The sequence below is a fragment of the Triticum urartu genome, chromosome 3 (assembly GCF_003073215.2).
Source record: "Triticum urartu cultivar G1812 chromosome 3, Tu2.1, whole genome shotgun sequence".
In the NCBI taxonomy this organism is placed as follows: domain Eukaryota; kingdom Viridiplantae; phylum Streptophyta; class Magnoliopsida; order Poales; family Poaceae; genus Triticum; species Triticum urartu.
The window spans coordinates 55,191,377-55,206,475 of NC_053024.1; the positions used below are offsets into that span (position 1 = coordinate 55,191,377).

At 47.5% G+C, this 15,099-nt stretch overlaps 1 protein-coding gene across 1 annotated transcript; it reads right to left on the reverse strand.

Moving 5' to 3' along the window:
* Positions 1-5,409: 5,409 nt before the first annotated feature.
* LOC125547926 (xyloglucan endotransglycosylase/hydrolase protein 8-like) lies at positions 5,410-6,658 on the reverse strand. Its single transcript, XM_048711660.1, has 2 exons — positions 6,311-6,658; positions 5,410-6,203 (listed from the first exon to the last, which is right to left on the reverse strand). Exons 1-2 carry the CDS (start codon positions 6,575-6,577, stop codon positions 5,634-5,636), a joined length of 837 nt encoding a protein of 278 aa, XP_048567617.1. The 5' UTR covers positions 6,578-6,658; the 3' UTR covers positions 5,410-5,633.
* Between the last annotated feature and the right edge of the window lie 8,441 nt (positions 6,659-15,099).

The window sequence follows — 15,099 nt, forward strand, 5'->3', positions numbered from 1 at the left end:
CATTAAAACTTGATATGGCAAAGGCTTATAACCATATGTTGTGGCCATACTTAAAGCCATTTATGATTTGTTTGGGTTTTCTATCCAAGGTGGGTATCTATGGTTATGGTGGTGAGTTGTATAATGTAGTGACGGTGCAGTCATGCTAGCCATGGCGCTCTGCCCCACCATCTTGAAGTTGGCAAACCGCCTTATTTGCGACTTCCTATGGCATGGGAATAAGGATGCGAGGTCGGGTAGCTGCCCTGTCAGCTAGCCAAGGGTGTGTCGTCCGCGGCAACTTGGGGGGCTCGGCATCCGAGATTTGCAGCGTGCTGGCATCGCTCTGCGCACGCGTTGGCTATGGCTTTAGGCCACGGATCCGACGAGGCCCTGGAGCCATCTTCACCTGCCCGCTACCTCCCATGTGCGACAGATCTTCCGTGCCTCGACCTCCTGGACACTTGGAGATGGCATCAAGTGCCGCTTCTGGATCAACCCTTGGCTTGATGGTTCCACCATCGCTGAGATTGCTCCCGCCCTCGTAGCTCTTGTCCCTAAACGCTGTCGCAACCGCAGGCTAGTCTCGGAGGCCATCCCCGGCAGGGCCTGGATCGATGAAATTCAGGGGGCCCTAGGGGTCGAGTCCACTATCCAGTACGTGGACGTGTGGCGGCGCCTTCATGACATCTCGCTACAAAATACACCGGACACCATCCGTTGGAGGTGGACCGAGAGTGGCACCTACTCCGCCTAGTCCTGCTACCTCATGCTATTCTATGGATCCACGACTTCCCCTACTTGGAGACTCACCTGGAAGCCTTGGGCACCAGAGGGAATAAAGATCTTCCTCTGGCTTGCCGGTCTGGAACGACGCTGGACCTTCGCGAGGCTTGCCCACCACGGCCTACCACAACCGCTGCCTGTAGCCTTTGTGACCAGGAGGAGGAGACCATGCACCATCTGCTTGTTGGATGCGTTGTGTCCCGCATGGTGTGGTATGACATCCTATCCTGGTGTCGTTTTACTACACTTCCTCCCGACGACACCGTGGGCTTCTACGATTGGTGGGCAACGACCCTCCATGACTCCCCAGCAGGCCAGCGCAAAGGCCCAGCTTCTCTCATTGCGTTGAGTGCTTGGGCCATATGGGGACACCGCAACGGTTGCATCTTCGACGGCGTGGCACCTTCCACCACCCTCCTGATACACAACATTAAGGAGGAAGCTCGCACATGGGCCAACGCCGGTGCTAGAGGGCTTAGTTCGATCATTCGTGTAACCTGACTCGGTTCAGGGCCGGCCCTGGGGAGGGGCAGGGGGGCGGCCGCCCCGGGCCCCCAAAGTTCAAGGGCCCCTCCCCAGGTATGTAACGTAGCCTTTTTTAGCCTATATATCCAGCGAGGCAGATATTGGGCTGGCCGTCTGTGGACGAGACTTGCCTGCTCCCTGCGTGTGCTCCCATCCGTGCTCCCGCGTACGCGGCTTGATTTGATTGGAACAAATAAGACCCGGCCTCATCCCCTTAAATCAGGGGGGGATGATTAGATTAGAAAGGCAAAAAAGAAAAAAGGACAGTCGTAGGATGAAGTGGGAGCACGGATGGGAGCATGAGGAGGGATCAGGCAAGCCAGATCCGCCGTCTGGGCCTCACGCAGCATGCAGCACACACGCAGCAGGCCAGCGAGGCACAGCGGCAGCAATCGTTTCTTTCCCTTTTTTTCACGTAAAAATAGGAGTGATTGATCCCTTTCTATTTCATCTCGCATTGACGCAGCGATTTCTAGCAGACGCCGAGGCTTCGATTGTTCGCGACTGTGTGCTCGACGCTTTTTTCTCCTTTTCTCCTAATCCTAATTTAGATCATCAGTCCCTCGCCGCCGATTTCAATTCGCCGGGGGCCCGTCGTAATCTGGCTCTGGTTTCCATCCATCGCTGATTCGGCCATCCGAGGTATAACATGTATTCTTATTATGGTTCTGTAGATGCATAGCCGGCTCAGTTGCCCTGTTCAACAATTAATGAATTTTTTCAGCGTTGTGTCATCATATCATCTGGAAGAAAATATGCATCTGCTAGCGACAAAGGAAAAGAAAGAAAATACAAGGTATAACACAATATTTTAAGATCTATATATAGAGATGAGGGGTTTTCTGCTAGTTTGATAATTGCCAAAGTTATTACAAATGAAATGAGTGTAGGTCCATTGTTTCTGGTAGGACGTCGTGTTACAAGAAGAAACAATTTGACGAAAGTGATTGTCGAGAAGAAATTCTAGAATTTGAGAAGGCTGTCCAAGTTAAATATTTTTTTTGGTTGATAGCGATCACTTCTTTGAATGGTAGATTGAAAGAATCTATGGTGTTTAAAGATATATTTGGAATTTTTTTAGCTCGGAAACTATGAAGTCATTGATGATAATGAACTTGAAGAGTGGTGCACAAAATTTGCAGAAACTTTCTCTCTTCATAGTTCATGTGATGTTGAGGTATATGATCTTATTTCTGAATTGAAAATTGCGGATTCACTTTGCCAGATGATTGTAATATATGCTATGGAGATTTCAAGAATGTCAAGAGAAGTTGGTTGTTATCCTGATATCTCCATTGCTTATCACATCTTTATTTACTATACCTGTGACTATCGTATAGGCCGGAAGAAGTTTTTTGAAGTTAAAATTATTGAGGAACTATCTGAGGTCACCAATGAGGCAATGACCCAAGAGAGGTTATATGGTTTGGCAACATAATGGAATCGAGAAGAAAATATTGGATGATATTGGCAACGACCCCATCATAAGTGATTTTGCATCAAAGAATGTTATAATTATTATTAAAGGTAATATTTATAAAGTACTTGATATGCATACTAGTATTGGATGCACTTAAGTGCTTGATAATACATGTACCTATATTCAATGTTATTGTTAAGATGTCTATATTAAGGGCCCCGACTTTTACTCTCGCCCCGGGCCTCCAAAATCTCAGGACCGGCCCTGACTCGGTTGTATGAGGGCTGAGCACCCCCTTCCTCTGCTCATAGCGACCTCGTAAGCGCCTACCAGTGTATGCTTCATGAGGTCTGCCACGGTATTTTCTTCCCTTCTATCAATGAAATGATAATCTCCGCCTATATTCATGAAAAAAAGTCGGTGCTACTTGTAATTTGTGATGTCAAGCGCCATCACAAAAAATGAGTTAGCTCTAGTAATACGCCTTTGCTTTACTGTTTTTTATCTACATATACGTACAAGTATATACGCTTGAGATCACTAAGTTCTCGCTCTAGCGTCGCCACGGGTGTAATGTCGTCAGTTTCATATTCAGTGTTGTTCGATTGAGCTAGAGTCTTCGGCCACGTTGTTTCTCTACAGTGTGATCTCTCATGCTCAACTTTGACCCGCCCACACCACCTTCACATATATTTGGTGCCCTTTGTTTTATGCCCCCTCCCATTCTCTTTTTCTGTCCACCAACACTCTACCCGCTACCCCGCGGCCAAAGACACTCCGAGTCCACTGCCCTACCGTGTCGTCTGGCTGATTCGCCGAGCTATGTTGCCTCCTTTAAAGATCGACGACTATTAACCCCCTCTAAAAAATCCGGAACCCTACAATCCCTGCCCGACGGCCCAAATCGCCCAATGAACAGCCACCGGCCAAAAATAGGCGGAATTTCTAAAAAAAATAAATTGAAAAAGAGGATATTCCTCGGCCTCTTCATCAGAGTGCACCCCTAAAATAAGAGGGGTACACCTAATTTTAGACATGCCAATGGTCAAAGATAAATTCTGCCACGGAGTACGCGGCAGATGTTACTATTGCTCGTGCGCCCCTCAAACATGGAATGTGATCGTTGGTGCCTGCGTTACCTTAGTGGTTGTTGACTCTGGCGCGCGCGTCCGCCGGTGGGTGGACATGCACATGCACATTCGGCGCGGCGGTGGACGCGGCGGCATACTGTCTGGTTCGTTCGTTCGGCCGCCCACGAACACATGCCATGCCGTGTTAGCAGCTGGTTAGCGCGTTGAAAGACGGACGTGTCTCCCATTACATAATGCCAAAGCACGTGAAGCTACCGCAAGAGGCCGCGGGATGTCCGCTCTCCAGCGAAGAGGCTGGCGGACTTTGGCCAAAGCGTCAACGGACGGAGGTAGGCGACGATGCCCTACCTGCATATCATATGGATCAGTTCGTTATAGTACTATATATAAATATAATCAACACCACCAACCGGTATTATTAGTGGGCGAGACAGCACAAAAGTGTATATATAGACCGATCATACAATTTGCGGTGCCGGAAAAGGTTACTAGATACTTATATATGCCACCGGCGGGACTAAGTCATTGTTGGGGTTGGCACGGTCGGGTATAAAGATGTAGCGTATGCATGCAATGCATGCATGATACAGCGTGCTAGCTGTTCTCTTCTTGTACAAGCAAACGTACGTACGTACGTGTCCGTATATCTAGCATGCTGGCTGTGCAGCACCGATGCATTGCGGTATGCAGTAACAGAAAGAGTATCGTGCCTGGAAATGCTACGGTGGCACATGCACCGGAATGAACTGTAAAAATCTAAAAAATGACAGAAAAATAATTCGATGTGGCTAGATCTCAGTCGACTTAAGGCTTAACCAAGTCTCGATCAAGTGACACAACATATAAAAAAAGAATTTTTTTACACGGACCTTCATGTAAGATCTCATGGATATATCGACTGAGACTTCGTTAAGTCTCAATCGACTGAGATTTCGTAATTCTGCTTGGGATTAACATAGCTGAGTGTTTTCTACAATGTGTAAAATTTCATGGCAAAATGACATATATGCTCTGTCTTAGGCTTAAAAAACAAAATCAGACTTCTAAAAAGCTTCGAAAAAACCTTTTTCCAACATTGGTTTTGTCTTTTCTGTCCATAACACCATGGACATCGTTTCTTCAGAAAGATTGACACACGGGTAAATCACGCGATCATGCATATAAAGGAATCAGAATTATTTTTTGGCTAGTTTTCCTACTTTACTGCTTACTTTGGTGCGGCCTAAACTTTCACAATGGCGTTGCTTAGTACTATATTCTTTTTTACTCAGTACAATCACAAATGATCACATACACACATACACTTACTTCTATAAATGTACACATGCAAACTCTACCTTTGAGCATCTCTCACCAAACAAACATTACCGAAAGTCAAAATGAATTCAACCACAAGAAACCTAATCATCTAAACTAAGCTAAATGCATGCTCAGTACTATATTATAATATACTTTAAACCTCTAAGATTGATTTGCTAGACAAGTACTTCCTCCGTCTTATATTAGTTGTTGCTCAAATTGATGTATTTACCATTAAAATACATCTAGATATATTAACTTTGGCGAAAATTAATATGACAGGGAGGGAGTAGTAGTATATACTGCTTGTGAATAAAAGAAGATTGTCATATATAGCACTACTGCTTGTGAATAAAAATTACATGCTTCTTTCTTTAGGAAAAATGTACAAACAATCGCCCACACGCTGCCGCAGGGCTGCTTTTTAATTACAAATTCACAAAGAAGAACAAGAATCAAGTACTGTATCGAAGAAAAAGATATCAAACAATGGATGAATGCCCGGCCCTCTAGATCAGACATCAGAGCAGGGATCAGTAGCGGCTGCACTCGGCGGGGAACCCCTGCGGGAACCTGTACCCATCCTCGCAGTAGTTGTAGCTCATGTAACTGCGCTCCGCCCACTTCACGGTGCCCCACTCGGCGCCGTTGAGCTGCCTGTTCATCCACCCGTCGCTGCCGGCATGGCACGCGCCGCCGCTGACGCAGGCGTTGGCGTAGTAGTTCCGGTACAAGACGTTGAAGGGCGCGTTGGACCAGTCGATGGGGACCTTGCCCTTCTCGGTCGCCCAGAAGCTGCCGTCCCAGAGCGTGGCGTGCAGCCTCATGGGTTTGGAGCTAGTGTAGGGGATGCCGGCGAAGCGCTTGAAGGACCGGATGAAGAGGTTGTCAACCTTGAAGAGGATGTTCTCCGGGTTCCAGATGATGGTGTAGGTGTGGAAGTCGGCGGCGGGGTCGAACCAGAGGTTGAACTGGTGCTCCTTCTTGCCGTCGCCGTTGACCCACACGTTGGTGTTGAGCACCACTGGATGGCCAGGGCCGCTGGAGTTGCCCATGAACTCCATGTCGATCTCGTCATGACCGTCGCCATCACCGGAAGAAAGCTGCAATCAATTATATATCCATACACAAAGCAGCAACGTTGAGTCAGCTAGCTATATATAAGATTAGTTTTGGTCCTTGTCGAAATTAAGCCAGCTCATGAACTTACGTAGAAGCAGGAGACGGTGCCGGCGGAGTTTCCCGGGATGAGCTTCATCTGGATACTGAACTCACCGTAGAGGTATTGCTCATCGGAGTTGAAGCCGGCGCCGGAGCGCTGGTCGAGGCTGAGCGTCACCACCTGCTGCCCTGAAGCGTCGTATCCCGTCCGGACATTGCCGTCCGTGTTGAACTTCTCGTCGAGCCAGGGCTTGGCCGAGGCGGCCTGCGAGAGCGCCAGGACGACGGCGAGCACGGCCAGGAAACGGCGTGCCATGGTGGCTGCCCTGGACTAGAGCTTCTTGGAAATGCTTGCAAAGTAGAAGGCGGTTGGTGTGTGTGGGGTGCGAAGAAGCACAGGAGATGGCGCGGCTTTATACTGCTGGTGCAGGGGCAGACCACACACGTCTTGTGCATGGGGCGCATTTTTTATCGGGTAGGCGCGAAGGTCGTTACAATCATTCGGGCACCACATGGATACAATCTGCCATAATCGCTCTGGTGTTCATACAACAGCAGTTTGCACATAGATTGGAACCGGGTAGATATGCTTAGATCAAAGCATTATATTGTCGTTAGATGCCAATCATACTCAAAATCATGTCGCTCAAGTGTGGTTGGTGCAATGATGAACTGTTTGTTGGGGACGTTTTAACGTTTTTTTTTTGAAAGTACGTTTTAACGTTTCAATACTATAAAATCCTACAGAAATCAGTATGATCGTAAGAAATAAAATAAAATCATGGTTGCAATGGAGAGTGTACATTCTGTAGCAGAGGACTAGGCAGAGGCTAAGTTTATCTTGAAAGCTGTAAAGGGGAAGTAGAAGAGTATAACATGTTACATGGCCGGTCTGGACATTTCAAGGGTCGACCTAGGACGAAACTAGAATCCGGGAAAACATAATGTAAACATAAAAATTAATAATCAATATCTGTATATACGGTGTAATAGCAGAAGTTTCAAAAGTACAAAAGTGCAAGATCAACTCAATACAGAAGACGAAATTGCTCCACACACCTTTTGCCCGATCTATGCACGACCTGAAAATCCAACGGCCGATACCCTGCTCATTCATGCGCATGTCCGGCTGGATGTATATGTCGTCTGTGAATCGTCTGATTTCTGTCGTCCGCATTGCTGCTGAAAATCGATGATGTGTCCTATTTAACTAAGGAGCACTTTGGACTATTGTGGGACCCAGAAATTAGGTGCTGGAATCAGTCCATCACTGGTTAAATCCATCAGCAAAGCAAAGATTAAGTGGTGGAATCCACTAGAGTGACATGTAGGCAGTAGGCACCGCCACTGATGATTGCTCGCTAATCTTGGCCATTGATTGCCATATATATATATATATATATATATATATATATATATATATATATATATATATATATATATATATAGTTGCATGTTCGTCGGTTAACCACTTCGCGTCGCTCAATGATGTATTTTGCGGGTTAGAAATGGAGTAAAGTTTGTGTTAGAAGGGAGAGGGAGATTTGATGAAATAGTTTGTTATATTGCTTGAGCCTCGTTGACATATATATATATATATATAGGAGTACAAAGACTAATTTGGAGTACAAAACAAGGCAAAACCAAATCCTAGTATATCTTATACTTCCTAATAATCAATATATTCAACATCATCCTCCCGCAGTCACAACGGTAGCGACGCAGACGGTGAGACTGGAGAAGAATCTGAAGGCAAGCCGACGGACACCCCTCCAGAGTCGTAACGGTCGATGCATCACGGACTTGTGGCTGGAGTGAAAACCGACGAGGTTGCTCAAGCAGGCGGTAGCCCTTTGTACCGTTTGTCGAAGTAGCCGAGAGCGTATGTGGTATAGCCGTGGTCGAGGTTGCCGTGCGAAGAACGCCCTGGTCGATGTCAAGTCGGGGTAGCCGGTGTTGAGAAAGTCGCCGTGGAGCCGCGGGCGCAAAGAGGCGCCGAGTTAGTCATGGGCGCAGTGATGTCGAAGTAGTGGTGCGCCGGGAAGAAGATGTTGTTGGCGACGCTTCACAGCGGGTTTGCCAAGCCCGGGAACACATTGTAAACGAAGGCACGCACTGGTGTTGAGAGAGATTTGGTGAAATAGTTCATTATATTGCTTGAGCCCCGTGGGTATATATATAAGAGTACAAAGACCAACTTAAAGGACAAGACAAGGCAGCACCAAATTATAGTATATCCTATACTTCATAATAATCAATATACTCAACAGTTTGCATGCCACTTGTGCAATGAATATTGACCTATCGTTAGATGCTAATCATACTCAAAATCATGTCGCTCAAGTGCTTTGGTGCAATTGAGTAAAGTTTGCATTTGTTTTTGGAAAAGGAGGTTAAAACCTCCTGTCTCTTGCATCAATCGATGTATGTAGCCATCTATTCAAGAAAGGTCTGATAAAAACATACATCAAGCCATCCGAAACCACCACTCACATTTACAAACTCAATAATGTTGAGTGCTCTTTTCATATCTAAAATCGGTGTCATCGCCGACCATCCATATAACGTATTGGAAGCTATAATTGGTGCAACAAACCTAAAGCGTACATCACATGCGTACATTTTAGAAGCCGCCATCATCATCGAACCGCTGACCCATCTTCAGAAAAAAGATCCACATTATTCTTGCCAGTACGGACATCCGTCGACGCCACCACGACGTCCAACGGCACCACCTCCCCGCGCGCAAACTGCTGAGCACGTTGCGATCACCACTGGTACACCGCAACACCATATGCCGCCACGTACCACCCGCCGACACAGAAGTATCTGGAAGATCTATCGTCCGTAACACCTGCCGAACAGGCATGACACAACGTAACACCTGTCGGCCAGTCATGACTTGACATCTCCGCCGAAGCTCTATGCAAGATGAAGCCGCTCCACCTCCTACCTCTATCTTCAAGTGCTGCTCCACAAACGATGCTCCCAAGAGAGAAACGATACCGTAGTGCCGCCATCGTCTGATCTGGAAGACCAGATCTTAGGGTTTACCCCGGAGCAGCACGAGTGGGTCGACAGTAGTTACATGACGATGCCTTCATCAAGGTAATGGCGCAGGAGCGCCACCATCGCCTGTCGTAGGCTTGGTTTTCACCAGCAATTGTGTCTCCTCAACTCGCAGCCGGGACGAGATGACGGATCTTGAGATTTGACCACCCAGCCTCAGGCCGACCACCTCCGACGGAGAAGATGACCACCGCTACAAGCCCAGGGTCGCCGCCCGGGCGCACACGTGATGCAGAACAAGACCAGGAGCACCACCGTGATCAGAAACCGAACTGAAGGTTGAGGGGCTCCTCGTCCTCCTCGTCGCCGTCGAGGACGATGACGCCGCCCTCCTTGCGGCCGCGACGACGGGCCTGAAGCTCCAGGTACGCCCGGCGCTGGCGACGCACCTGCTCGCGGACGTAGTCCTCCTTCGCCCACTTGAGGGCGGACGCGTCGTCGGGGGCCACCATGTCGACGTGCTACGGCTTCACGGGGAGCAGCCCCAGCTCGGGCTTTGGCCGGATGATGACCCACAAGTATAGGGGATCTAACGTAGTCCTTTCGATAAGTAAGAGTGTCGAACCCAACGAGGAGCAAAAGGAAATGATAAGCGATTTTCAGCAAGGTATTCTCTGCAAGTACTGAAATAAGTGGTAACAGATAGTTTTGTGATAAGATAAATTGTAACGAGCAACAAGTAACAAAAGTAAATAAAGTGCAGCAAGGTGGCCCAATCCTTTTTGTAGCAAAGGACAAGCCGGAACAAACTCTTATAATAGGAAAAGCGCTCCCGAGGACACATGGGAATATCGTCAAGCTAGTTTTCATCACGTTCATATGATTCGCGTTCGATACTTTGATAATTTGATATGTGGGTGGACCGGTGCTTGGGTGCTGTTCTTACTTGAACAAGCATCCCACTTATGATTAACCTCTATTGCACGCATCCGCAACTACAACAAAAGTATTAAGGTAAACCTAACCATAGCATGAAACATGTGGATCCAAATCAGCCCCTTACGAAGCAACACATAAACTAGGGTTTAAGCTTCTGTCACTCTAGCAACCCATCATCTACTTATTACTTCCCAATGCCTTCCTCTAGGCCCAAATAATGGTGAAGTGTTATGTAGTCGACGTTCACATAAGACCACTAGAGGCTAGACAACATACATCTTATCAAAATATCAAACGAATACCAAATTCACATGACTACTATAGCAAGACCTCTCCCTTGTCCTCAGGAACAAACGTAATTACTCACAAAGCATATTCATGTTCATAATCAGAGGGGTAATAATATGTATATAGGATCTGAACATATGATCTTCCACCAAATAAACCAACTAGCATCAACTACAAGGAGTAATCAACACTACTACCAACCTACTAGCACCAATCCCGGACTTTGAGACAAGAATTGGATACAAGAGATGAACTAGGGTTTGGAGATGAGATGGTGTTGGTGAAGATGTTGATGGAGATTACCCTCTCCCGATGAGAGGAGCGTTGGTGATGACGATGGTGATGATTTCCCCCTCCCGGAGGGAAGTATCCCCGGCAGAACAGCTCTGCCGGAGCTCTAGATTGGTTCCGCCTCGTGGCGGCGGAGTCTCGTCCCAAAAAGTTCCTTCCTATTTTTTCTCATTGAAAGACTTCATATAGGAGAAGATGGACGTCGGAGAGCCACCAAGGGGTCCATGAGGTAGGGGGGCGCGCCCTAGGGGGGGGCCACCCTCGTGAGCAGGGTGTGGGCCCCCTGGCCTTCATCTTTGGCGAGGATTTTTCTTTATTTATTTTAAGATGTTCCATGGAGTTTCAGGACTTTCGGAGTTGCGCAGAATAGGTCTCTAATATTTGCTCCTTTTCCAGCCCAGAATTCCAACTGCCGGCATTCTCCCTCCTTATGTAAACCTTGTAAAATAAGAGACAATAGCCATAAGTATTGTGACATAAAGTGAAATAACAGTCCATAATGCAATAAATATCGATATAAAAGCATGATGCAAAATGGACGTATCACCGGACCAGGCGGAGGGAGCGCCTCGTCGGTGCCGGACCAGGCGGGGAGGGCCGGGCACCCTCGTTGATGATGAGGGCGCCGTGTGGCGGGTGAGGGCGGGCCGCGCATCGCGGCCTTCACTGCGCTGCTCGTGAGGCATCAATGGAGGCTGACCGGCGCAGTAGCGCGGCAGCCTTGGCTAGCCGCATTGATTTCTGTGGGAATCGAGGCGATGAAGCGGCGTCTCGCTGACTCGGCGGGCCCATCCTCTTTCGCATCAAAATCGCTCGCCCCGGCGCCCCCGGGCACCCCCCAGCACGCCGGTTTCGGCCTGGGTCCGCCGGCGCCAGTTTCGGCCTAAACCGGCGAAAAACGACCTCCTGGGGACGCGGCTGGGCCGATTTTTGGGTGCCAGCGCGAAAAAAATGTCTGGGGAGGGCCTGTTGGGGGCGCGGCTGGAGATGCTCTGAAATTGTTAGCTAATTAAACTCTAAAGTTTCAAGGCCCATTTGCCAACGGATGAATTTATTCTTTAGAGGTTTATACAGATAAATATACATAATAATATACTAGAAATCACTATTAAGATATATGTTAGACAATAGACTTCAAAGATCCCAGTCATGATTTTTAACGATATTAAAACATTCAAGAACACACACATATTTGTATCAACTACATAATTTACTCAATTGTCAAAATTTAATTCAATATACTTCAGATGAAAAAGAAATAGAAAGAGTGGTGTGCATTAGATGGCGTAGATGCCTATTTGTAAATTACTTCTGACCACAATAAGACAGGAAAAGGTCCGGCGGCTTTACCCCACTAAGAACAAGACAATTGTATGACTTGTTATCATCTGTACCACGAGCACTGAGATTAAGTGTTGTCAACTATATGTTAATATTGCAATGTTTACTTACTACTCGAGGTGAATTCATGAGCGTTTCCAACACCTTAGGTGGAGTATCAGTTATTAGATGAGACATGTGCCAGTCTAGTAAAATTATGGTGTATTATATGTATAACATGATCCAAAGATAAGGTATGTCTTTTCATGAATGTTTGATTACTCAGTAAAGAAAGATTACCACTATGAGTCAGACTCAATAGAATTGGGTCCATTCCAAATAGCGAGAATTAGAGTTCTTGATCCAACTAGGATATGGAAGTCTTCTTTCATTTGGGTGAATAAGACCAAGTTCGGGTACCTATGTGTCACCGCGGCTTTGACAGGTGGCAGTAGTGAACCTATGAACCCTGATCCAATGGCCTCCATAACACTAGTAGAAAAAGGGACTTTCGTTCGGGCCTGGCCAGCCCATTAGTCCCGGTTCTGCCACGAACCGGGACCAATGGATGCATTCGTCCCGGTTCTTTAGCCAGGGGGCCGGCCGGGGCCTCATGGCCATTGGTCCCGGTTCGTATGGACCCATTTGTCCCGGTTCTAGGCACGAACCGGGACCAATGGGCCTCGCTCCTGGCCCACAAACATTGGTCCCGGTTCTTGGCTCGAACCGGGACAGAAGGCTGGGCTTTAGTCCCAGTTCCAGCCACGAATCGGGACAGATGAGTTGCCTATATATACCCCATCGTCGGCGAGCAGAGCACTCCACAGTGCTCTGTTTTTTGCTGGCCGGCGAGGAAGGGCATTTGGGTGCTCTAACTCACCTCTTATGCATGTGAGGTGTTTGATGAAATGCCCGAGCCAAACTAGTTAAGCTTTCTCCTCTCGAAGCTCGACCTCCGAGCTCCATTTTTTCCGAGATTTGTCTAGGTTTAGCGGTCCGTCACTCCCCGTCCTCGTCTTCACCGCCGTTGATCGCCCGCGCCGATCTCGTCACCGGCACCATCGTGGTGAGCCTCTTGTTCTTATCTTCTTTCTGAAAGAAAAAAAATTCTTACTTTAGATAGATACTTATCTAATTTTCCTACTTTTGACACACATAATTATATATAATGCACGCAGATGAACGGGCAATGGATGTACGGTGATAGACACACCTCCGAGTACATTAAGGGCGTGCGTAAATTTCTCGAAGTGGCTGAGGCAAACAAGCAGAATGGTTTTATGTGTTGTCCATGCCCTGATTGTGGGAATACGAGGTCTTACTCTGACAAGAAAATCCTTCACACCCACCTGCTTTATAAGGGTTTCATGCCACACTATAATGTTTGGATGAAGCACGGAGAAATAGGGGTTATGATGGAAGACATCGAAGAAGAAGAGGACGATGACAACTATGTGCCCCCTGAATACAGTGATGCTGCAACGGGGGAAGCTGAAGATCAAGAGGAATCAGACGATGTGCCCGATGATGATCTCCGCCGGGTCATTGTTGATGCAAGGGAAAAGTGCGAAAGTGAAAAGGAGAAGCTGAAGTTCGATCGCATGTTAGAGGATCACAAAAAGGGTTGTACCCCAATTGCGAAGATGGCAACACAAATCTCGGTACCGTACTGGAATCGCTGCAGTGGAAGGCAGAGAATGCTGTGCCTGACAAAGGATTTGAGAAGCTACTAAAAATATTAAAGAAGAAGCTTCCAAAGGATAACGAATTGCCCGACAGTACGTATGCAATAAAGAAGGTCGTATGCCCTCTAGGATTGGAGGTGGAGAAGATACATGCATGCCCTAATGACTGCATCCTCTACCGCGGTGCGTACAAGGATTTGAACGCATGCCCGGTATGCGGTGCATTGCGGTATAAGATCAGACGAGATGACCCTGGTGATGTTGAGGGAGAGCCCCGCAGGAAGAGGGTTCCTGCGAAGGTGATGTGGTATGCTCCTATAATACCATGGTTGAAACGACTATTCAGAAACGAAGAGCATGCCAAGTTGATGCGATGGCACAGTGAGGACCGTAAGAAAGATGGGAAGTTGAGAGCACCCGCTGACGGGTCGCAGTGGAGAAAAATCGAGAGAAAGTACTGGGCTCAGTTTGCAAGTGACCCAAGGAACGTATGGTTTGCTTTAAGCGCGGATGGCATTAATCCTTTAGGGGAGCAGAGCAACAATCACAGCACCTGGCTCGTGACTCTATGTATGTATAACCTTCCTCCTTGGATGTGCATGAAGCGGAAGTTCATTATGATGCCAATTCTCATCCAAGGCCCTAAGCAACCCGGCAACGACATTGATGTGTACCTAAGGCCATTAGTTGAAGAACTTTTACAGCTGTGGAATGGAAATGGTGTACGTGCGTGGGATGAGCACAAACAACATGAATTTTATCTGCATGCGTTGCTATTTGTAACCATCAACGATTGGCCCGCTCTCAGTAACCTTTCAGGATAGACAAACAAGGGATACCACGCATGCACGCACTGTTTAGCTGACACCGAAAGTATATACCTGGACAGATGCAGGAAGAATGTGTACCTGAGCCATCGTCGATTTCTCCCGACCAACCATCAATGTCGAAAGAAAGGCAAGCATTTCCAAGGCGAGGTAGATCACCGAAAGAAGCCCACCATGCGTACCGGTGATCACATACTTGATATGGTCTCTGATTTACACGTAATATTTGCAAAGGGTCCCGGAGGACTAGCTGTTCCGAATGACGCTGAGGGACGTGCACCCATGTGGAATAAGAAATCTATATTTTGGGACCTACCCTACTGGAAAGAGCTAGAGGTACGCTCTTCAATCGACGTGATGCACGTGACGAAGAACCTTTGCGTGAACCTGTTAGGCTTCTTGGGCGTGTATGAGAAGACAAAAGATACACCTGAGGCACGGAAGGACCTACAACGTTTGCACGAAAAAGACGACATGCC

What these genes read in the sequence shown, in the direction of transcription:
- LOC125547926 (XM_048711660.1), bottom strand. Translation starts at nt 6,577, where the DNA reads ATGGCACGCCGTTTCCTGGCCGTGCTCGCCGTCGTCCTGGCGCTCTCG. An exon ending in GCACCGTCTCCTGCTTCTAC is followed by an intron (nt 6,204 to 6,310) that starts GTAAGTTCATGA and finishes AATTGATTGCAG; the next exon opens with CTTTCTTCCGGTGATGGCGA.